Source organism: Dermacentor andersoni, chromosome 8, assembly GCF_023375885.2.
Source record: "Dermacentor andersoni chromosome 8, qqDerAnde1_hic_scaffold, whole genome shotgun sequence".
Classification (NCBI taxonomy): Eukaryota; Metazoa; Arthropoda; class Arachnida; order Ixodida; family Ixodidae; genus Dermacentor; species Dermacentor andersoni.
The window spans coordinates 151,671,494-151,696,437 of NC_092821.1; the positions used below are offsets into that span (position 1 = coordinate 151,671,494).

The window sequence follows — 24,944 nt, forward strand, 5'->3', positions numbered from 1 at the left end:
AGGCAAAGCAGAAGGGTGGGTCTAAAAATTAATCTGCGGAAAACTAATGTTTAACAGTCTCGGAAGAGAACAGCAGTTTACGATAGGTAGCGAGGCACTGGAAGTGGTAAGGGAATACATCTACTTAGGGCAGGTAGTAACCGCGGATCCGGATCATGAGACTGAAATAATCGGAATAATAAGAATGGGCTGGGGTGTGTTTGGCAGGCATTCTCAGATCATGAACCGCAGGTTGCCATTATCCCTAAAGAGAAAAGTGTATAACAGCTGTGTCTTACCAGTACTCGCGTACGGGGCAGAAACCTGGAGGCTTACAAAAGGGTTCTGCTTAAATTGAGGATGATGCAACGAGCTATGGAAAAAAGAATGATGGGTGTAATGTTAAGGGATAAGAAAAGAGCAGATTGGTTGAGGAAACAAACGTGAGGTAATGACATCTTAGTTGAAATCAAGAAAAATAAATGGGCATGGGCAGGACATGTAATGAGGAGGGAAGATAACCGATGGTCATTAAAGGGACACTTGAGTGAAAAATAATTTATTCTGCGTCAGTAGTTTACCTTTCTATAACACCAAAAACACCACTCTTACAACGATAAGACATCTTCTAAGCGAGAAAAAGCGCAAGAACGAAATACGGATGGCGACGCCTACTTAAAGGGACCCTGAAACGCTTTTGACGATTTTCTACAAACGTACCGAGTCGTTAGAGTAGGTCCTTCTGATCATTAACTGACACATCTAAGTGCCCCGCGTAAAGCGTGTAATTTATTATAAGGTTTTAAAAATGCACATCGCTGCCGATCGCAGCACACTGCTCGGCGGAATTTTAAGCCGCCCCTACCCATATGACCGAAATCACCCATACCACGTCAGTGGGGCGAGCTATCAGATTGGCTGACCAGGGCGCGTGATCGATAATTTTTCCAACTTTATGGTAAACAAATGATCTTCGTAATAGTTGGAATGTTAGTTAATTTGTTTTTATGAAAAGAAAGTAACATAAAGAGAATGCACAAGAACAATTTTTCAGTACACTTAAGAGGAAGCTTTTGCTCGGGTGCTCCTATCTAAATACATGTAAAAAGAGAATTCGTTTTTCTCGGCAACCACTGCACCAAATTTGACGAGATTTGTTGCATTTAAAAGACAAACTTAAAATCTAGTGACTGTTGGTTTCGAATTTTTGAGTTAGGTCGTCAATTTTTTATTAAAAATTGGCAAAAATTGAAATTTTTCAAGAAACGAAACTATCAAGTTTACAACTCTGTAACTCAACCACTAAAAATGATAATACAATTCTGTGAATTGCATCTAGTAGTACATCTAAAGCGGACAAAATTGATATGTTACAAATGAATATAAAAAAATTTAATCACAGGGAAATACAACTTTTGCAAAACCGTTGTAACCAACGCAACAAATTCACGTAAGATGTAAAATAACATATTGAATTTGTCCGCTTTGAATGATCTAATGGATGCCGTTTACAGAACCGCGATATCAGTTCTTGATGCAGAGCTATGAATTTGTAAACTTCGTGCTTCTATTTTTTTCAAATGGTCAATTATTTGAAAATCGTTTTAAGAAAATTCAAGCCCTAAATCGAAATTCCGCTTCCAACAGTCACTAAAATTTAACTTTCTCTTTCAAATGCAACAAATTTCATCAAGATCGGTCCAGGGGTTATTTCATAAAAACATTTTTGCGTTTTACATGTATTTGAATAGGCCGCGTCGGAGTTGGGCCCGAGCTAAAGCTTCCTCTTAAGTTCCCGCACCTGGTGGCTGTGACGTCTTGGGTTTTGATGGTATCTTCTAGGGCCTACTAATTATATATTGGCGGCGAGGAGTTACAGAGTCGCCATCTATCGGAAGCGCGTCGCTGGCGTAGTGTGAGGGATCACGCGGCGCGCTCCTCGTAGGTTTTGCTTTCAGCGCTCACTGAAAACACCACGCGCGAGCTCTCTCGGACATTTCTGTAAGTACTTTCGAAACGATAGAAGTTTTTACTCTCTAAATAATAATCTTGGGCAAACTGAAAGCACAGGATCGTTTACAGACGTTATCTCGTACAGTGAACGCCACTGCGCGCGGTCGCCGCGATGGAGTCTCCCGAACCGGCTTCTTGCGTGAAAGGTAGGTAAACGCTGAGAGCAAACTATGTGAAATATGTTCTTATAGTGTTTGTATAACTAAATGGAGCGTAATAGAAAGAAGCCTCAATGCAGCGATCGCGCAGATTCGCAGCGACCGACTGTGCGTCTGCATGCTTGTCCGCGGACTGTTTCGCTTTCGCCGCGTGCGCGTTTTCTCACCGTGTCATGAGCTTTAGGCCGCTGAATATGAGCATTTGACAGTATACAAGCAACCATTGTTGCGTGGGCGCTATCAGAGCTGTTCAAAAATAATTTCATTGTAGAGACTTCGACGCCTACGGGGACTGTGATGTGCCGTCGCGACGATTCAATCCTTTTTTTTTTTTTCTAAATTCTTGGACGTTTCAATATTATTTGTCGAGTTGCGTCGCACTGTGTTTATGGGTGTTCTCAGCGTGCGATTTCCCGCTGCTCCTTTTTTGTAATCCAGTGCATTAGTTCATAACACAAACATAACCATATGCCATGCTTTTTTTTTATGTGCTTCTTACCGCTCCCTTTCCACTCCAGTGAACTTGCCAGTATCTATAGCATCGACAAGTTCATAGACCAAACCGTCATGGCATTAGTCGGGCAGCGGACTCAGGCGAGCGTCTCAGCGCGCGTTTTCCGAACATCGCAGACCCGGCGCCGTAGCAGAAATCTTCCTCGCGTCTGTGCTTGCTGCATACCCGAGTTGTAGCCGATGACTGTTTGCCGGTTTTATGTTTCGCGAGCCAAGCTTCACGGAGCTTCTGGTGCTGCGGCTATGCGTGAATAAGGCTGACACCGGGCTCCGTTGCGTACGTCCGGCACTGCGGCACCGAACGGTAGCCTACCATGTTGCGCGCCTTCAGAGGCAGCTACTACCTATTGTAGTGCTTTCAAGCGTTGTAAAGAAGACACTCGAAGCGGGAAAATCTCGCCACTAAATGAGGACCGCACGTACGAGGGAATTCAAACTCTCGTTTTCAGCTCACTTCGGCGCTCCCGAAGCAGCCGACGCGGCCGCTATGTCCACTGCTTCATAGAGTTACTATACTGTATGCACTGCTTGATCCCTAATAGCACGTCACGCCGACGGTGGCGCCAGCTTTTCCAGTGGTGGAGCTCGAGTCCGTAACGGTACAGATTGACTACATTGTGTTCTAAAGGAACCAAATATTAAACATGGCAAGTTTCGGGAACCTTTACTCAGCCAATGCGGCCCAAATGCGAAAACATACTTTGGAATCCCTGACGTACCTGCGCTGGGGTTTCGGCGCGAAATTCAAATACTGATGCTTAAACCCTCATCTAATAAGCTATATTTTTTTAAAATGACTGCCCGCAGCGTTCTCAAACAATCCTTCAATAGTCTAAACTGATTTATTGTTTCGCTTTAGTGTCCGTTTAAGGGTTACGGACTGGATTCCAAGGGAAGGGCAGCGTAGCAGGGGGCGGCAGAAAGTTAGGTGGTCGAATGAGAAGTTTGCAGGGACAACATGGCCACAATTAGTGCATGACCGGAGTAGTTGGAGAAGTATGGGAGAGGCCTTTGCCCTGCAGTGGGCGTAACCAGTCTGATGATGATAACTAAGTTCAGAGAGTTCTTTATTTTGGTGCCCTTGTGTGGTGGTGCAGATTTGATGCTTACACAAATGTTTTGTGTACCCTGGTACAGCAGTTTTTTTCTAAAGTTACTAGAGGGAAGCCTATGCATGCAGCCGATGCAGCGTCTTGATCCAGCATGAGAATGGTGGGTAGCACATGCATTTGTCGAAACTTTGCTTCTTTGGCTTCGAACAAACTTGTGGTTCTTGTTTTAACCTGATGCTGTCATCAGCCTCATTTACCATCAAATTTTCTGCTAACCACACTGGTTTGGGAACACTACAAATAAAAACTAAAACATTCAATGTAGTCGCCCTCATCGAGTCGTAGCCCAAAAGCCATTCATATCTGGTAGCATGCATGATCAGAAGTGTAAAGACTTGTAAGTGGTGTTTAAAACATGGCGTCCATGCCATTTTTACAGCGAAGCTGTTAGCCACTAGTTGGTCGAAATTTTTCATGTCCGTCAGAAAAAAAAAGAGAGAGGTGCACCTCCTTTGGAATAAGGCATACAACATGCAGCTCAGTATTCATTTCAATAAAGAAAAGCACAAACCAAACATCAAAACATGATGGATGATAAGGCAGCTGTGAACAATGCGAGCCACGGTCCTTCTCCCTGCATGTGTTTCCAGCAAAGATTATGGTTGCATAAGCTGCTCCAGTGGGAAAGGGGCAACAGCAGCATACGAATCAGTGAGTGGCTTCAAATTTCATACATAAAAGGGATACGTGCCTATGAACTCGGTTCACTGCAAGGCTGCCATAGGCAGACCACATAAAGAGCAGTGTGAATACGATGAGTCTAAGAGTGCAAAATTGTAATGCTGAACAATGGTGTCCTGCTAAGACTAGGTAGAACAATAAAACATTCCATATCCCCATCGACAGAATGAGTGGTTTTCCAACAGCTTCGCTGGCCATCCACTTTCGCAGGGTCAAGATGGTGAGTCAATTTTTTTAACATTTCCAAACTTTCAATAAATTTTACATGACCACTAGCACTACTTTTGCAAAGTATGCCAGTAGTAGTAGTAGTAGTAGCAGCACTTACGTTTTTTTTTATTTGTAGTTTCATTCAACTGCTCGCACAGCCCGCCAACTCGCGCAGCGGCAATTCCAACCCGGCAGTGACACTACACTTTCAGAACTCCTCACTCGTGTTAGCATAGAGCCCATGTGCCACTTAATGCAGCGCTGCACTTAAGTCACCCCTTCAATGAGATTCCCTTAGTTCCAACAAATTTAGAGTTCTAATTAAGATGTAGCTACAATATGACACAGGTGCAGATGTGGCTCTCATGATGAAACCATGCGCAAGAGACAAAACTAGAATGTGCAACTAGCACTTTGTGTTCTCTTAAAGGAAGACTGGTGCTACACTCAGTTGAGCAGCGCAGAGAACTAGCCAATCGGGAAAAGCAGCGAGGACTACTGGCACCATAAGGCCAACTGTGCATGTGCTGTCAACATGGCGAAGTCAGTCTATCCTGCTACCTTGGTCAGTCCTCAAAGGTCATTGCAATGGGAATCCACAATGTAGAGAGAGGCCTAATGGTGGCACAGGTATTTAAACCGTTAGTGCCATTCCAGGAAAAAAAATTGTTCCAATGCCTTTTTAAGAAGGTCGAACTTTCACGGTCAGTTGTTCAGAATGGTGAAACAACACTGCTGAGTGTGGATTATGCAGGTGCTATAATAAACATACACAATCAAAATTCTAGTGCCCACACTTATATCTAGAAAATGGAACAAAGCACAGAGCTTGTAATCTTCAGACAAAAAGTTTATTCTTTGAAGGCTCACACGAGAAATGAGAGCAGGTGGAGTGAATTTGAAACAGGTAAAAACCCACAGTTGTGTGTGCACTGCTCGCTTGAGTTTCCCCCATGCAATGTTGCACATGAACAATGAAATGTTCATTGATGGCTGTTTCAGATCAATGACATGATGAAGTGACATACAGAAGGTCAACATAATGTGCGAAATTATGACATGAAGAAGCAAGCTTGTTTCTCGGGAGAAAAAAAAAAGGAACTGCAGCTGTGATGGTCTCCTTTCATCCCAGGAGTCCACAAGTTATGGATTGCTACGCAACTCACAGGCAGCATAAAAAGTGAATGAAGCACAGTTTTGTGTGTATGAGGGGTGGTGGCACATCTCCTCGGCAACTACATGAGTGCAACAGCCATGCAGAAACCCACAGCAGCTCCAGCTATGTTTTAAGTGCAGCTAGAAAACAGGCCTGCACTTTGGTCACTCTTCATGCTGCCTGTACTAAAATTCTATAAGCTCTTTGTGTGATGTGTGAGCCACAAACAAAAATATGAAAGTTCTGGTCTTCTTCAACTAAGCACACATTGTCGTCTTGACGAGAGGATTGGGATGTGCTTGAACGAAGGGTCCTGGCGTGCTTCTTTCTCACTCCATCTTGTTGACGTAGGCGTCAAGCTCTGCATCCAGTTCTTCTGCAGTTGGCACCTTGCGTTGGACGTTGCCGCCACCTCGGCCGCCCCTGCCTCTGCCACGGCCTCTGCGAACGTGACACACAGATGAGACAATGTGCACACCAGGCTGATTTCACAAGTTTCAGCACACTGGTGTTTGTAGTAGCTATCTTTAGAGGGTTGAAGGGCAATAATGGTAAGAAACATGTTTGCACCATGCTGATAGCCCTCGAGATGAGAGAATAGGACAATTACAGAGTAGGCATAGAGTTAAGAGGGGAAGCGGCTTTCGCATTGCGAAAAATTGCCAGAAACCTATATCTTGAAAATCACATTTTGAGTTTCTATAACCCTTTTCCTATCTGATACCCAAATACCATCACTGTAAACCACTTAGAAGTGCTCTAAAAAATTCGTTTTATCATCCAAGGTGGCGAAAAATCTCGCAGAGATCAAGAAAGAACAGTTTTTCAAGCCACAATATCTCCGGAACGGTGCCACAGAGCGCCGCCAACTTGGTCTCGTTGGAAAGCGTGTTTCTCCGTCGTCAAATTTGCCGCTTCAGCGATCTCCTCCAGACAGAAACAAGCGCACAAAAAGCAAATTATTGAAGGTCGTGCCGGAGTCTGCGATTGGCTGCGCCTGCCACATGACTCCAGCGCTGTTCGCCATTGGTCCGGCGCTCACGTCGTCTGCTTGGCTCTTTGCACCTCGAGAGTCTGGACATCTCCACTTGCCGCAATCTCGACGTGTCAATACGGGCGCTACGTGGACACCGCAGTAGCGTGGCCCATCCCTACGCTTGTGGACGTTTCAGACTCGTGGCTAAGCATTCCGAGCATCGGCGGCGCAGACTTCGCGACCAAGATTCACGCGCGAAATCCTCGGACATGCGGCTAGGCCTTTCAGCACTCGGTGTTTCGGAATTCGTGACGAAGCACATCGCGCACACAATCCTAGGGCACGCAGCTAAACAACTCACGCATAGGGAGTCTCAGACTCGGCGACCATGCACATAGCGCGCGGACTTCTCGGACCCTCACCTAAGCATTTCGTGCATCGGCACCTCCGACTGCGCGAATAAGCGCATCGAGTGTCGACTCCTCGAATAAGTGCGTCGAAGGTCGACTCTTCGAGCTTGTGACTGGGCATTTCGCGTGTCGGCACCTCGGACTGCATGGCTTAGTACTTCGCGCGTCGGCACCTCAAGCTGTGCGACTAAGCACATTGCGCGTCGGCTCCTTGTATCCGTGGCTAGGCATTTCGCGCGTAGTCATCTCGGACCCTCAACCAAGCATATTGCGCGTTCACTCTATTGTCACGATAGCTCGTCGCAATATGTCATACCACCCCGTCATAAAGAGAACCTCATCATGAGCTCTGTTCACTAGGTCCCTGGGGCTGGCACAGACACCTGGCTGCAGAAGTGATCGAGGCATCATACAAAAGTACAATTCTGGAAAGCAGCTGCACACCTATCACTGGCTCTCTGATCATAAGTTTTACAGCCATTGTCAAGTAAAGATGACTTGGGAGGCTGCTGACACTCAGAGCTTTCATTCAGTAACATGGTCAGTTCTAAATAAATAAATAAATTAAAAAAAAAAAAAAAAGAAAGAAAGAAAGCCTCGCTGATTGTACTGGAGCCTGCGGGTACAGGCTGCCTGAATGTACACTGGAACTATATTCATGTCCACACACAGTTCTGCACATCACTTGGTTTGAAACCTAGACACCATGCTCTTTGTGGAGCAAAAGCAGTAATGCCGTATAAAAACGAAAAAAAAAAAAAGGGGGGGGGGGGGAAGCACACCAGACCAGAGGCCACATGTACAAGAAGCCCCACATCACAAAACAGCCCAGACTACAAATTTGGTGCCTTTTAGAGAACTGAAGAGAAGGTGAAACTTTGAGAGCCGTTTTCTCAAAACAGTTTTTCTGCCTTTCTGCTCAGTTTTCGGAGCTGATTTCTTTGTTACCGTTTAACATATTTTAACTCCATTTGTTTTGTCACATTCCTTGGGCTGCAGTGCAGGTCGTGACATTCTCACTTTCTTATCTTGACCCTTTGTAAGTTTATGATATGGTTATTCGTCTACCATGAAAGTGTGCTTGATGTGAAGGTAACATAAAATATGGCACTCCAAAAAATTTGTGCTGCGAAAAAAACACAAGAAATGCAAGAATGTCACAACCTTCAACACACATTTAGCTATGCAGGCAATACTTAACAAGCCTTCTATCACGTTTTTTAAGTTCCCGAGGCTCTCCAGAAAGTAAGAGGGAGAAAGATTCTGCTCAATAAAACTGAATAAAATGTTTTCAAGATATCGCTCTAAAACATTTATGGAAGCATCAGGGAGACATTCCAAACATTTGTGGCAATTTTCATTAAAATCCATGAAGAAATAAGGAAGTTGATTTTCAAAGCCACGTCGCCCCTTAAGGAGGTAATCCCCATACACCGAAGGAAACACGCACACCAACATCCTAGCAGCTGCTAAACAATGTACACATTACAACGAAGGTCATCACACCCACCGGAAACCACCTCCACGAGGACGCTGTGAAGGGGCCCCACCGCCTCCTGTAGCCGCATAACCAAGCCGTGATGCTGGAGAGAGTGCAGCAGCACCAACTGCTGAGGTGACCAGCTGGATGTTCATGGGCCGGCCTAGTTTGCAACAAAGAGTGCAATGTTAGGGACCTATTTGCACCCACACTCTCATTACAAATGGTGCATGGGGGCGCCAGGAAACGACAGCTGCAATTCACATTGATTGGCATAGCTGCTGCTCAGACACAGACCAGGACAAACTGCACAAGCAAAGAATGTCAAATCCACAGAGTGTTGCATATCAGGGTAAATAGCAAAGTACACACTGCACCTTGCACTGACAGAGGGAATGAAGAAAAAGCAACAATCTCATCAAATCATAACCCTGAGCAGTAGTCTAAAATAGCAATTCGGATGTGCTATCGTGCTCAATATAATCTGCAAAATGCAAGCTGTGGCTGCACTTACACTCTTGACAGTAGCGCGATCTGCAAATTCAATTTGTGCATGGGCTCTTACCAGACTTCTAGAAAAAGTGCGACTAGGAGATTTTGTTGGGGTCACTGAGAATATTTCTCGAGAAACGGATACAACTGTGCAGGGCAGAAGAGCTGCACTGAATAAACCACCTACATTAGTTGCAACTATAGTTGACTCTCGTTAATAAGAAGTTCACGGGGACTGTGAAAAAATTTGAATGATATGAACTTCCAATTAACGACAAAGAAACAAAATAGACATTTTTGTTAGTTTAAAGCTCACTGTATATATGAAAAAAAGAATCAGTAATTTGCTGTCTGCTTCTGCTTGCGGAATCCTGCTGCGGAAAGTAAGTTCTACGGACTAGATGTGTCACGAGTTCTTCTGCTTTGTTCTTGTATCATACTTGGCCACCACGGAAGCAGACAAGCTGACAGCAAGCGTATCCATCTTTTCCCTAACCACTTCAGCGCATGCGCAGTGATGAGATAGCTGCGCCGATTGCGCCAAAGTGCGCCAAAAGGCAAATCCTGCTACATCCTGCTACATTTTTGCTATTCTGCGCCAAAGCTGCGCCGAACGCGTATTTTCACACTCCGAAAGCGAAACTAATATCTCGAGGCCGAAACGTCCATGCGCCCCACAATTGCGAGCGACATCAATCCTCACGTCGACATCGATCTTCGTCGCCATTGCACACTTCGCGCGTGAAGCAAAGGAAACGTGAGCGCGTGTGCAGGGCAAGTCGAACTACCGGATAATGACGTGCTTGGAATGCTGCAGCACAACTCATCATTGAAATGGCGCATTCGAAGCTTAAAGGTGAGTTCACGGAACTTTCTTAATAAAGCGTTATGAAAAAGTTCTGCACTGGTATAGTGATGCCTTAGGGCGATGCAAGTTTGCCATTGTCGCATTCAGTAGATGTTAGCTGTCCTGTCAAGTTGGTTCAATTGTTCTTTAATCTTTGGTTTTCGTCCTTGATAAGGACTAAACCAACTACATTCGCGCCGCAAATATCTCTTTGGCGTTATTTTTCGTCGACCGATTGCGGAAGCTCAGTGTCTGTGCCTTTTGTATTGCATTTTCACGTAGGCTGGCGGCATCGCATCACATGGTAGTTTGCTGGCACGCGGCGCTATCTGCTTGGTCGCGCTTATCATTTGCCATGATCTAACGTTAGAAGTCAGTACTCTGGACCCTTTGCTAACTTTCGATTCGTGTTTTCAGCGCGGTGTTACTAGCAGGTGTCTTTTACAAGCCTATGTTCTCGTGCGGTACACTAATACCGGTGTCAAACGGGCACCTTTGATCGCGATCAAATGTGCCCATGGGACTCCGGTATACGACCGGGCTGCTTCCCGATAGTGTCACTTGTTCGGTCCGTTTGCTTCGACGCTTCGTTGTGTTGGTCTGTTCACTACACATTTGAGTTGCAGTGAAAAATGTGGTGGTACAATCGCTTTTAAAGCATTTTTGGGGAGTTGTCTTGCCTGGTGTCTCTTAAAGCGATTCTTCCAGCATGCCAAACGCATGTATGTGCCGTGATACTAAACTAAAAAATTTGTTGTTCCTCAGGTCGTTCCACCAAGTTCAACATCGACATCCTCAGCAAGAAGGACGAAAATGGTGACACCATATCATCTTGGTGTCGCCAAGGCATTGATGGCAGTGGATACTGCATTGTCTGCAATCACACGATTAAATGCACACAGCATGGTGTTGCAGCGATAAAGCGACACGCTACAAGCAAGCGGCACATCGAGGCCACGAAGAACCATCGTGATTCTGCAGGTGTACTGAAAACGCCGAAGGCCTGTCAGACGCATTTGGACTTCTCGCAGAGTTCAGCGACACTCTCAGGCAACCGCGTGGTTCGTGCAGAGACTCTCTTCGTTCTGGGGATTACTCTCAAAGAAGTTCCCTTCTCCTGGGCGGATACAGCCATGTCTCTTTTTCCGAGGATGTTCCCCGATTCTGAAATTGCTAAACAGTTTTCCTGCAAACGAACCAAAGCATCCTACATGGTGTCTGATGGTCTTGGGCCCTACTTTAGGAAACTTGTAATTGATGAACTAAACAGACCAAATGTTTTCTACTCAATCGCAATTGATGAAACGCCATTGCCGGAGCAACGTTGCCAGCAACTCGATGTAATGGTGAGGTACTTTTCATGCATTACAAAACATGTGGTTGTGGAACATCTTCAGTCTTTCAGGTTAGGCTCAGCTACGGCTGATATCCTTCTCAGCGAAACAAGAAAGGCAACACAGGATCTTCCACAAAACAACTTCATTTGTTTCTTTAGTGATGGGCCTAATGTAATGAAAGCTGTGAAAAAGAAACTGAAGGAATCGCACCCAAACCTCATAGATGTAGGCGAATGCTGCCTCCACAAAGTTCATAATGCATTCAGCCATGGCATAGATACGTTTGGTTCGGATGTTGAGGCAGCAGTCGTGGATGTATATTACTTTTTCAAAAGTGCTGTACAAAGTGCTTCAGCACTTTGTACAGCAAGAAGCCCAGCAAGAAGTGCTTCAACTGCCAAGCAATGTTTTCTTACGTCATGTGAGCTCCAGGTGGCTTACATTAGGGCCTGCAGTTGATCGCCTCATTGAGCAGTTTCCAGCGATCAGAAGTGTTGTCATGTCTGATTCAGCTTGTGTGGGAGGACAGCTGCGTCAACGCCTGAGGAAAGCGTTTTCAGACGGAATGTTTTATGCAAAGCTCCTGTTCATGAAGAATGCTGCAGGGATATTTACCGATTTTTTGTCTCTCAAAAGAGCGAACCTTTGGCTCATCTGCTTTATAGTGAAATGGTGGCTTTAGTTTATAAGCTGTGTGGACGTTTTATGAATAAAGAGTCCTATAGCTCTAAGAAGGGCACAGAGCTGCCACTACTGCAGGCCGACTCTCCTGCGAACTGGAAAGCAAAAGTGGAGATTGGAGAGGACACAGAGCAGGAAATGTCATCTTGGGAAGCAGCGGACAAAAGAGCATTTAGGCTGGGTGCCAGAAAGTTTTATATCAAGTGCACAGAGTACCTTGTGTCACGACTGCCATTCGGCAATTTATTGCTGAAGAGTCTACGCTTCCTTAAGCCAGAGTCCGTGGAAAAGGAATCCTCATCCAGTGACCTCAGGCAACTAGCTTCAGGGCTTCCACAGGTTATACAGCCGCGCGACATCTCTACCTTGATGGACGAGTACAACCTCCTCCGGCTGCAGCACATTGAATCAAATGCATCCACTTCTGTCGAAAAGTACTGGCAGAACATTTTTGATAAGAAGAAGCCTGACAATGGAGCCAAGTACCCTCTGTTGAGCAAGATTGTCAAAGCGTTGCTTTGCATTCCGCACGGAAATGCAGACGTAGAAAGGGGGTTTAGTGCGAACCGTCGACAACTTAATGAAAGGTCTAGATTGACTATTCAAACCGTAAATGGCATAAGGAACATTGTTTCATATGCCAAACGCTTTGGTAGTGACCCGTCTAGTTTCGATGTTACGCCTGATGTTGTCAGAGCAGTGCGAGGGGCAAGCAAAGGATATAGAGAACGTTTGGCAGCTGAAGAAGAGCAGGCTGCGAAACGGCAGCGTGCCAATGGTCCCGAGATGATGCCAAGTGAAGCTGACAAAAACCTCCAGCTGGAAGTAGAAACGGCAAAGAAAATGTTGGTGAATGCAGAGCTGCTCATTAATAACGGCATCAAGACGAAGAATTTTGGCGATATTGAAAGTGGGCAGGCCTTGCTTGCTGAAGGGAAAACAAGGCTTTCGGCTGCGCTTGACAAAATGTCGCCTAAGGCAGCCAACTAGGCAGTATTTTGCAGTTAGAGTGAATGATGTTGCTTACAGAAAAAGGCACAGAACAAGTCCACTGCTTTTTGATAGGCCAAGAAGCCGAGAAGTTGTGCTGTTGTTACATGTACATAATTATTATTCAGTTCATATATGTTTAGAACCGTTGATAGTGTTTGTTCATTGTTTTTCTATAGGCTTGTGATCTGCATTCTAGTCTTCTTATTTATTTTTCTGTAAGCTTCTCATTTGCGTTCTAGTCTTTTTTAAATAAAAGTTCCATTGACTTGCTCGTTGTCCATTTATAACTTGCTGTCCTATAGGGGCTTGGTGGCTATAACACAGCGCTGATCTATACTTGGTCACATAACAAATAAATAAAATGATGCTGAAGTTCTAAAATTAGTTATTTGGGCCAACATATGACATTGCACAGGTAACCCGAAATTAACTAACTTGTAGGGTCTTGCGTGCCAAAACCACGATCTGATTAGGAGGCACGCCGTAGTGGGGAACTCCGGAATAATTTGGACTACCTGGGGTTCTTTAATGTGCACCTAAATCTAAGTTACGGGTGTTTTCGCTTTCTGGCCGCAACGAAATGGCGCTAACACCCTCTTTATGGCACAACACTTTTTTGTTCCCAAAGGCTTCTTATTTACTGTTTTACTTCTCGTAAAGTCAGTTTTTCCACTTGGCAATGAGCCTTGAGCTGCTCCAAAAGCATGTTTCCCTGCTCCAAAATGCCCTTCTGGCTGCTCCAAAAAGCTGCTCCAAAATGGCTTCAGCCAATCACATCACTGCATGCGCCACCCTCTCGCACAAAGCTATAAATGAGAACCTAATAAAGAAACCTAATAAAGAATAAAGACCGTATGTGTAGTCTTGCTCAGGCGCACATGATGCATGGTGTCAGAAGTGCCCGCAGCAGCGCAGCGGGAAGCAAGTCATGGATGCCTTAAAACTATCCTGCCCACTGCAGTTAACCGGCAATATCAGAAGGAACTAGGAAAGCTTCAAGCAAAGACTGGACCTATTCCTGATGGCTACCTGGGCAGACCATCCCAAGACAGCCGTCCTCCTGAGCACCATGGGTGATGAAGCGCTTGAGGTCTATAACAACTTCACATTCGCAGAAGGTGAGCTCAAGATGACTACGAGACACTAGTGCGGAAGTTTGATGCATACAGAATTGAGCAAGGGAACGAGGTTTACAAACGCCATGTGTTCCGTATGAGAGTTCAAGATGAGGGAGAGCAATTAGAGTGGTTTGCACGCGACCTGAGGACGCAAGCCAAACTTTGCAATTTCGGAACCCTTGAAGAGTGGATGATTAGGGACTAGATCTTATTCGGGACTGATAACAGGACTGTCAGAGAAAACGTGCAACAAAACCTTGACTCTACAAAATGCCGAAAACATGTGCAAAGCAGCTGAAGCGGCGGCACAACAAAATGCGGCATGGGCCAATGAGCGCATGCAAGTAGACTTCTCTTGCCAATTTGAACGTGGCGAAGAACAGAAAGGGCAGTGCAAGCATTATGGTCGGGTACATGTGCCATGGCAATGTCCAGCCTACGGAAGAACCTGCTACGCATGTACAAAGAAGAATCGCTTTTCAGCATGCTGCAAGAACCTGCATGTTCACGGCATTCAAGAAGATCATGAAGATAGTTTTGATGTTCTTGACATCAGCATCTGTGATGCAAGCACAAAACTAGGAAAAGACTGGACAGGGCGTGGCATGGTCTCTGGTCATGAGATAGAACTGAAAATCGACACGGGTTCCCAAGGCAACTCTATTCTGTTTAGTATATTTCAACACATCTTGAAAGTGAACGCGTTGCGCAAGAGTGCAGGAGTGCCGACTGCCTACAATTGCTCCGGGATCAAGCATGTTGGTACCGCCACTAAAGCACTAGAGATAAACAGCACGAGTGATACTGCTTTCTTTATCATCAAGAAAGGACGCCACGCGATCAGTGGGTTAAGCACATGCATTGAGTTTGGCATTGTTTCAGCAAACAGACTCAGTCAGGCAAAGTGGAAAAGCAGGGCCAGAAATAGAATTAGCACATCTGTTTCACGGAACGGGCTGTGTAGAAAGAAAGTATAAGATGGTTCTGTGACCAGATTCGGTTCCAGTCGTACAACCTGCTCGGAAAGCACCTTTGGCACTGAAGCAACCATTTCGTGATGAGCTGGCATGGATGGAATAGGCGTCCATCATCGTAAAAGTAGAACCCACAGAATGGGGAAGTCCCCTCGTTATGGTACGAAAAAAGAACAGCGCTCTCAGAGTATGCATTGACCCTAGAGAAGTAAACAAGAATATATTACGCGAGCACTACCTGATTCCTACCTGCAAAGATATAGAAAGTAAGCCGTCACAAGCTTGATTTTTTTCACGACTTGATGCCAACTCAAGTTTTCATCAGATACCCCTAGAGGAAAATATATTGCAGGTCTGCGCGTTCGCCACTCCTTTCGCCAATCGGTTCCTAAGGCGACCATTCGGCATTTCGTCTGCCAGTAGGGTCTTTTAAAACGCACCGAGATCTGTGAAAGCATGCCAGGAGCACGCGTTTACGTCGACAACGTCGTCATTCTGGGTACTGAAAAAGCTTGCGATTTCAGAGATCAAATGGACTTGCTGAAAAGGGAGCACAGATAGCCAAGCGCATCATAAAAAAAGACCACTGAATCTTGTGACTATTTTTGGTTATAACTCTTGTCTTATCGTGTGTCTGTCCTAGACGATGCCCATTCACCTGCCCAACTGTTACAGGGATGGCGCCTGCGCACCAATGTTCCGAAATGCAGCACTGAGGTGGGACGCCCAATAGTTAAGTATCAACAGCAGGCAAACGGCAAAATGCTGCACCCTTTGCAGCGAGGAGACACGGTGCGCATACTGGATGACAACTGGTCACGTAAGGCAAGAGTGCTTTAAAAAGTGGCCCTTCGTTCCCACATCGTGGAGACAGAGAATGGAAGGCTTCTAAAGCTGAACAGACAACACCTGCTGCAAATGCAGGAAAAATACCGCTGGATAGATGAAGATGACAACAGCAACGCTGAAAATAGTAGCGCACAAAACGAAAGATAGGACCTTCCAGAACAAGGCCTAAGTGCGCCTGGTTTCACTGGTCATCTGCAAGCCAATAGACGAGTTTTCTCCAAAGTGGAAGCGTTGGAGGCAGATCCCCGCAGGTCGACCCCCGTCAGCGCAACAAGCTTCAACGGCTGCAATACGACGTGAAATTTCGTCAATTCTCTTAGCTATTCTTTATTAGCCTATGGTTATAACATTCTTCCTTTCTTTTCTTTTTTTCGTCTCGTTAAGGGAAAGGAGATGTATCACACTTGGCCACCATGGAAGCAGACGAGCTGATAGCAAGCACATCCTTCTTTTTCCTAACCACTTCAGTGCATGCGCCACCGTCTCGCACAAAGCTACAAGAGAACCTAAAGAAAGACGAGCAAGCTGATGCCCAACCACCACATGTCTAGTCTTGCTCAGGCGCACACAATACAGTTCTCCGCAGCAAAAAACCGCTGCACGAAAGCAAGGCCCGCAGTTGTGGCCAAGTTTCAACGTCGTTGTCAATGTCACTTTCCTTACTAGCCGTGTGGAGTCTAACAATCTCAAAGATTTCAATGTTCCTCAGCGCATCACACATCTGAAATGTGCTGTCCATGGTAACATACACTTCGACATGAATGTCGCCAAGAGCTACTCCAAGACTATGTTCATCAAGCTCACTTCTCTGTGTTTCCCCATTGTTCAAAACGAATCATTCCCTGAAGCAGTTGGCAATGATTTCTTGTTTAACGTGACCCAAGCTCGTCCTAGATGTGGATGGCACTGAGAAGGCTCACCTCATACTGAGTGGAGCTGTCCATGCGCAATATCATCCGCTTGAGAAGATGCTTTCTATACAACAACACCTTTACATTTTCTGTAATTCCCTGTTTCATGGGCTGCAACACCAATGCCGTGTTGGCTGGCAAGTAAGCAAGGCAGACATTCATACGGGCACTGCACTAGTCCACAAGAAACATTACGGTTTGACGACGCGAACTTGCGATCCAGTTTTTGCAGCCAGTCTTTAAAAATGTCCGAAGTCATCCATGACCACCTGTTAGCTATGTAGTCCACAGGAAGCGTTTTGACGTCTTTAAAACATTTAGGCTTAGTGGGCTTTCCGATCACCAGCAGGCGAGATCACTCAGTGCGCGATATGCTGGCCACAATCAAGACAGACACTTGTCTTTTCTATGCTTTCCTCCAGCACAATCATCGTCCTTGAATGTCAGTATTCTCTGGTAACATCTGATAAAGTGCAGTCTCATCGGCATTAAATATGTATTCCGGCTGATATTCGTCCATGTACTTGTGAAGCTTTTCCTTCCACGTCACGCATGTTCCCTGGTTGACTGACGCCTTCTCTCCACAGACGCTTTTAAAAACCAGGTCATGATAATGCATGAAGTGCGCCAGCGATCCATCGAAAGAAACAATGTTGCCAATCCCTAAGATCGCGGCAAGGTACAGGGCTTTTGCTGCAACGACATCACCACTGAGATGAAGTTGGTTGCTTCGTGCTTCCCTAATCCAAAGGAGCAGCGCTTATACTAATTCCAGGTAGGTGCCGGTGCGCATTCTCTTTCGAGACATCTTGAATTAACCATTCTCAAAAGCATCCAGCAACGAGCACTTGTTCTTGATACCGTATTTCCATGCAATGTCTTCCTTGGCGGTGCTTCGTTTCTGAACTTCTTTTAAAGTCTTGACTTTCATCACCAAGTCAAGCGTGTGATAGGATTCACGAGTTGCCAACTTCGTGAGTGCAACCGAAATGAAGCTCGTGGAAACACCAGTGGAACGATACCAACGCACTTGCGAACCAACTTGAGGAAAGACACGGAGACAAATATGCTAATGTGCTGCTTGCACCGGGCTTGACCGCTTAATCTTCCTGCTTCATGATGGTCAGCTGCGATGGCGACGATATGACTGACACAAAGCTGCTTTTGCACTTTAAAAATAGGCCAGATGGTTTAAGCTTGACACTTCACAAGCGATGGTGCTACGGTCAGCTGCGATGGCGACGATACTAGTGCAGTACACAAAGTTCTCTTTTCACTTTAAATATAGCAAATTTATGGAACGCTACAATCGCCTCGAGGCTTTCCATTGAAAAATGACTTCTAATTAACCCACATTTAAGACCCTTATCTTCGGATTACCAAGCATTTTTTTTCTATAGGATTGCATGCAGAACTTGTAGGACCCTCACTTCAATTCCAATTAACAGACTTCGAATTATTGGGAGTCGAATGTATCGCCATTTCACTGTACCATTCTAGACAAGCTCAGCTTTCCTTGCCAATGCACAATCATAAAGGTCTACCTCACAGACTTGTCTACTGAATGGAAATGATCTACAGGCTCACTCACCATCGAGAGGCACGCCGTTGTACTGCTTCATTGCCCGAACAGCGTCTGTGCGCCGCTCAAAAACCACGTCTGCAGTGCCCAGCGAGCGCCCAGAACGGTCGTAGTGCACAGCTGCCTTCCTCAGAGGACCAAACTCAGCAAACAACTCCTGCAAGTGTCAGTCCATTATCAGCATTTAAGGACACACGAAGAAAGCTAGACATTTGTCAGACACTGAAATGCTTTGTGTATGTCACTCAAGATAAAGATTATCTTTTAAGGAGCTCGAGGCACACGTTAAAGATGAATTATATTCTTGGGTTTTTCATGCCAAAACCACCATATGACTGAGTTGTGCAGTAGTGGGGGGGACTGAATTAATTTTGATAAGCGTTTCTTTCACGTGCAACCAATGCTCGGCACAAGGGCATTTTTGCATTTCGCTTCCACCAAAATGTGGTCACTGCAGCCGGAATTCGATCTCGTGCCCTCGAGCTTTGCACTGCAACGCTAAAGCCACTGCGCTACCACGGCAGGTCAGGATGCAAGTGTGAATGCATCTAGAAATACATTGCCACCTAAATACTATCATGAGCCTTATTTCCAAGAAAAAGAAGCGCTTTTTTTGTGCACATCCACCTAAAACTATTTCACTTTGTATCACAGTTTAACACCAAAATCCAAGCTTTACAAGATGCAAGCACAACTGTAATGGGGAACTCAATTACTTAGAACTCAAAGTAATCAATTGAAAGTTCCTAAAGCACAAACTAAGGCAATGTTATTTGGCTGCCAGGTGTTGGTTAATTTGTTCTGCTCAGTGCCTTCTGCAATACTCGATGTACATTATTTCCTTATGCTCCATAACCAAACATTAGCTTTAATTAGGTAAATAACATCGAACGGTGAACACAATTGGCTCTTAGCTTGGAGAGAGCCGCGTGCATCCTTGCCACCAGTCATGTTCCACCGACTACACCGACTCTTGTTGTATTAGATGGTTAAGGTGTACACATTCAGCGAGATTGGTACAGTGACCGTGGCAAAAGATCTCTCTTTGCACAACCCTTGATGAGCATTACAGCCTGCGGTTATGTTGAGGTATGCATGCAATCAAACCCTCAAGGAGTGCGAAGCAACAAATTTGGAACTGTCAACAGAAAAATGCAGACAAGCTAGACTCATCAGTGGTTCATGAAGAGCTTCGAGTGTACAGCAGAAATTTAAGTTCAAGCAGCAATCTTTTGTTTCGGTAGAAGACCGTAGACCCTTTTCACAGCGTTGTTTACTCTGGAACGAGATGGCACTTCCCGCGTTGCACCAGACATTGCCTCATGCAAATGCTAAACCATTACTGCTTCTGCCCTGCTACTGTGTGATCAGCTGCCGAGAATGCAACTGCGTGATCACTAAGGCAATGTGTCCTATGCATGCTGCAAAATGTGGAACAGTAGAGGGAAGACGTGTCCAGTAGTTGGCCGCAAAAAATAAGTGAGCGGCATTTTAAGGAATGGAATGAATCTGTCTGGCCAAGTTTACGGACCACTGCTACTCAAGAACTGCCTGTGTTGCCCGTTTGCCTTGACAAAAAACTCTTATTTATTAGTGTTGCATTGCTAACCTCTAAACAAAAGACTCCAATCGTACAACGCCGGCAGCAGTCGGTACCGCTCACTACACAGTGACAAAGTATGCAGCACCGCTTCCTGGTGCAGTATTGTTTCTCACACGTCATCTTCACACATCCACCCCCCGACTCACAATCAAACTTACGCCCATGTATTACCGTATTTACACGATTGTAAGTCGACCCCTTTTTTAAATTTGAAAGTCTGAAGTTGGGGGGTCGACTTACAATCGAAAACGAAACATGGCCCCGCCAAAAAAAGCGATACCAACGGGAGCTACAACGTAGTTAGAATTTTATGTTTGCTCTATGGCCCTATCCGTATCTTTTCGCTATCCCGCGTGTTTGTTCGCTTTTCGGAAGGGTTTTTCAACATTTTTGAGAGTTTTACAGTGCATGCAACACTCATGGGGGGGTGTCGATAGTTGATGGAAGCGCCGCTGTTCCCATTTGCGGCGGCACCCTCAGAATCTCAGAACGGTGGCGCTTGCGGGGAGTATCGGTAGTTCATGGAAGAGCAGACACCGCTCGCTGGTTTCTCTTTAAGGCATTGGTATTGGCATGGTATTGGTTTGACGCGTTCCACTTGACTGCCGGCTACGTGCTACTTCTATGCTTCCCCAGTCGTCACGAGTGCTCCAGGCCCACTAATCGTTCGGCACTCGTTCACAGCAGCGTTCAAGAGGGCTGCCATCCTTTACGCCGAAGAAACAAATCACTGCACAGCCGGCCGCAATTTCGATGTTTCTAAACGGGTGGTGCGAGAGTGGCGACTGCAGCGAAGCGAAATTTTCAACTGTGACGACAAGTGAGAAATTTCCCACGTGCCAAAGTCTGGACGCTTTCCGGAGCTGTAGGCTAAGCTTGCGGCGTACGTCACTGAAATGCGTGATCGGTCCCTGCCAGTGAAGTGCGACGTGGTCATGAAACAAGCCCGGACCTTCGCCTTAATTTTAAGGCTCTGCTCCGCCGTGAGTACAACGAGTGGCTGGCGGCAGAAGACTGCGAAATTACACCAACCAGACCTGTCAAAAGAGCCTCCCTGACGGCTGCGTGTGGTTGGGTGCATTTGGCGTGGGCTGCTGTTCTGCAAGATGTCCTGGTGCGGTCGTTTGCCAAATTTGAAATTTCGCTGGACCACGACGCACTGTGGGGCCGCAGCAACGATGACGATGGCAGCACTAGTGAAGACGAGTAGCCCAGCGACCATGTCAGCTACTAATAAATTTTCGTTATCGAATGCACCCTCGGGTATGCTCTCTTATATATTTTTTTTTTTTTTCGGTCACGCGATATGGGGGGGTCGACTTACATTCGAGTCGACTTACAATCGTGTAAATACGGTAATAATAAGTGAACAGGCATACTCTAAAATCAATCCGCCGAAGCTTGGGTGACGGACTAGATCGACAGCACACAAACGTACGAAGCTCAATGATTCGTGGCAGTCCACAGAATTGGTGAATTACTAGCAATAATATGTCTTCACTACAAGCTATAATACGAAGTAGAGAACATCTATGTTCCAAGCATTCAGCGCGGCAAGAACAAATCTGCAAATGAGTACACCTGCAAGCGATTAGGCAGAAAATGATCTGATAGTGACAGCTGCGATTAATGCTACCAAGTCAGAAACACGAGAAGCCACTGCTTCAGAGCGAGTGGCAAATAAAGAATGAAGAGCAAGAGACACTCATACTAAATAAATTCTTAAGTGAAGAGTCTGGACAGCTTGGGATACATTTCCAGCACCACTTCTAGTATAAAAGCACCATATATGCTGCTCGCACTGTTTGGACAAGGTGAAATGAGCTTCGAAATCGCTTACATGTTTTTTGAAGCTAATGCCAAAGCTTTGTGTTGTCCCTCCAGTCACTGTCTACGACATCCACCAAAACAAAGGTTTGCCAAGCTGCAATGGCATCATGCACATGCATTCTAAACACGCAGGCAACGGAGACATTTCATGGACATGTCACCATGTGATGAAACATGGCAGTGCCCACAGGATCGCCATGAAAAGGGTCTATAAAATATTATGGGGTTTTACGTGCCAAAACCACTTTCTGATTATAAGGCACGCCGTAATGGAGGACTTCGGAAATTTCGACCACCTGGGGTTCTTTAATGTGCACCTAAATCTAAGTACACAGGTGTTTTCGCATTTTGCCCCCATCGAAAAAAGGGGTCTATACAACTCTAAACAGTGCTGTCATGTGCAGACGACCACATCTCACAGTTGAACGTTGAATGAAACTTTACTGAGAATCGAGAACCTCGAGAAAATTCCTAAGGCTGCCAAACCGATGCTTGCTAATGGCACATTCAAATGGCCATTCCCAAGCATTCTGGCATAATATTAAATCAAGTAACTAAGCGGTATCATGACAATAAGCATGTTTCTATAGTGTGTGTTAAAGATGGAATAATGCTACGAAAGTCGTTTGTCGGAGTAATACAGCTTCATTCTTGTTTTACACAACCACCAGATCGCTTTGACAGTACTCTCGAAAGACCAGTCGTATGTGCCATAAAACTTGATATTCTCTTGCAACTACAACCCAGACAGAATTGTCACGAGATTGAGGAATGCAGATTCACACCTTGATGTCAGCGTCAGACACTCCGTAGTCAAGATTGGAGACCAGCAGCTTGGAGGGGCCCATGCCAGCACCTCCGAGGCCGCCGGACAAGGCACGTCGAGCGCCAACTCCATCATACATGTCATGCTGCCACCGGTCAGGAAGCTCTTTGGTTTGCGTAAAGCTCTGCAAACAGCCGCCATAGAAACAAGGCTCATAAATGTTGCATGTTCCTTTCTACATCAACCATGTGACCGTAAACACTATTTCACAGGCATGCTCAAATAAGCATACAAAACTTATACATAGTGAATATTACTGCTAACTGTTCTTAAGCTTTCCGTGTTACTACAAAAACTGGTACTTTTCCTGTTTACAGTGCCAAGGTCACCAACTTAAGCTAAATATAGCTCACGGGTGTTGCTGGTTCCACATTAGCTTCAGCAGACATTACCTTTTCTTGAAGAACCACTCAAACTATGGCCATGAGGAATTTATTTTTTGTTTCAGACTAACTTTTCTCACCTTTATTGTTTCGCTTGCCCATTATTTTGTCCCACAGGTTAGGTACATACACTGACCAAATGGAATGTGTGTACCCAATTATAAACAAACTGATTATCGGCACCATTTAGCGCCCTGAAGTGGAATACCAGTGTTTTCAAACTGGCTGACAGTGATAGTCCCGTTTTCAAATGGCTCTGAACTCATCACTTGGATGCAATTCCTTACTTCAGAACAATCCGTCCGTTTTTGATGGGACTAAATTTATTAATGCATATATACTTAATTCTAGCGTAAGAATATTTTACTGAGCTACACTTTCCTGGACTTACTAGAAAATTATACGCATGTTGGCCCGCTGTAATAACGAAAGGAAGCGAAACTACTTATACATATTACGTAGCTAAGTAAAACGTTACCGCACTGACGCGCACAATAGAAAACGAGCGAAATGATGCCATTTCTGAATGACGCAGCGGCAAATAGAGCAGCTAATGCGGGCAGGTCTTACGTGCTTCAATTTTAAACTTCGCCTCGCACAATGTGAGCACGCCACGACACAATATACAATCCTAAATACAGGCCCCTCTACGCGTCGTGATTGAAGGCCATAGAATTTTGCGCCTAGCGTCACCATTCCGAAACGACTGTCCACAACGGCTACACGACGTACAGAGAAAAGCCCGTCGCGCGCATTCCGCAACCCAATCGCAAATACGGAGGCAGCATTCGTGGTTCGCTCCAGAACAGGCCGAGACACGTTTAGCGCACACGCAACGCCGCACAACTGCGTCGCGTAGCAGCACGTCTAAAACCCGCCGGCCTAACATTAGTCAGCGCGCCACAGGCTACCGAAGCACATTCAATAGCGCAATGACAAAGGCCTAAACATGAACACTTTGGCGCGCCGGTAGTACCGAACGATATCGGCTTCCACTTCCACAGCGCAGCCAAGTAAACGTGCAGGCCGCTACCTCACCCTAGTGTAGGGCTGCTGACGGACACGTCCTCTAAGCGTGCCTCTTCGAACAGCTCCACCACCGCCACCGGCTCCTCCAAATCCACGTGCCGCTCCGCGTCCAGCGAAGCTGCCCGCGCCTCGACCACGGCCCCTGCCACGGCCTCGCGTCGTCCGGTACTGGCTCCGATTCATCTTGATGATGTCGTCCAAGGACATGTCTATTTTGTCTGCCATGGTGACGCTGGAAATGCGCAGCTACTCGTTCAACAAATGATCCACTACAGTGACCCGTAAAACGACGGCTTGCACTACCGGAACGCAGATACAAAAATTTTTCTCTCCTGTTATGGCGGACAACAAAACTATCGCAGAGGACTCTGGGAATGAACGCAACCGACTGCAGCGCCTCAGACTTAAACGGTGGCCTTTTTAGGTGGCGTTTTGATCTCAAAGGCTATGTATTTACTGACTTGCATTTACCAAAAACGATTGCAAGACGCCAAAACACGTCATGGACGTCATGTTTTGGACGCAGTCTATTTTTGTGCGCAACAGAATGTTGCTGCAAAATTTGAGCAAGAACAGAGTAGCAGTAACGACAGATTTTTTTTAAACAAAGACGTTTGTATACTTTAGTGGATCTTAGTCTGCCATACAAAAACGCAGCCTTTGAGATTTGATTTTGAACAATAAAAAAAACCATTTCTGGAGCTTTTTTCATTAATACATAATTAAATGCCAAAATACAATAACATAAATACAAATGATTGCGAAGTTATACTATTATAATGTAAAGTAAAAATTGGCTTA

General features: G+C 45.5%; 1 protein-coding gene across 1 annotated transcript; it reads right to left on the reverse strand.

Annotated features, from left to right (window-relative positions):
- Positions 1-5,495: 5,495 nt before the first annotated feature.
- LOC126525503 (THO complex subunit 4-B-like) lies at positions 5,496-24,496 on the reverse strand. Its single transcript, XM_050173394.3, has 5 exons — positions 24,153-24,496; positions 22,691-22,855; positions 18,482-18,629; positions 8,719-8,851; positions 5,496-6,263 (listed from the first exon to the last, which is right to left on the reverse strand). Exons 1-5 carry the CDS (start codon positions 24,366-24,368, stop codon positions 6,152-6,154), a joined length of 774 nt encoding a protein of 257 aa, XP_050029351.1. The 5' UTR covers positions 24,369-24,496; the 3' UTR covers positions 5,496-6,151.
- Positions 24,497-24,944: the final 448 nt, after the last annotated feature.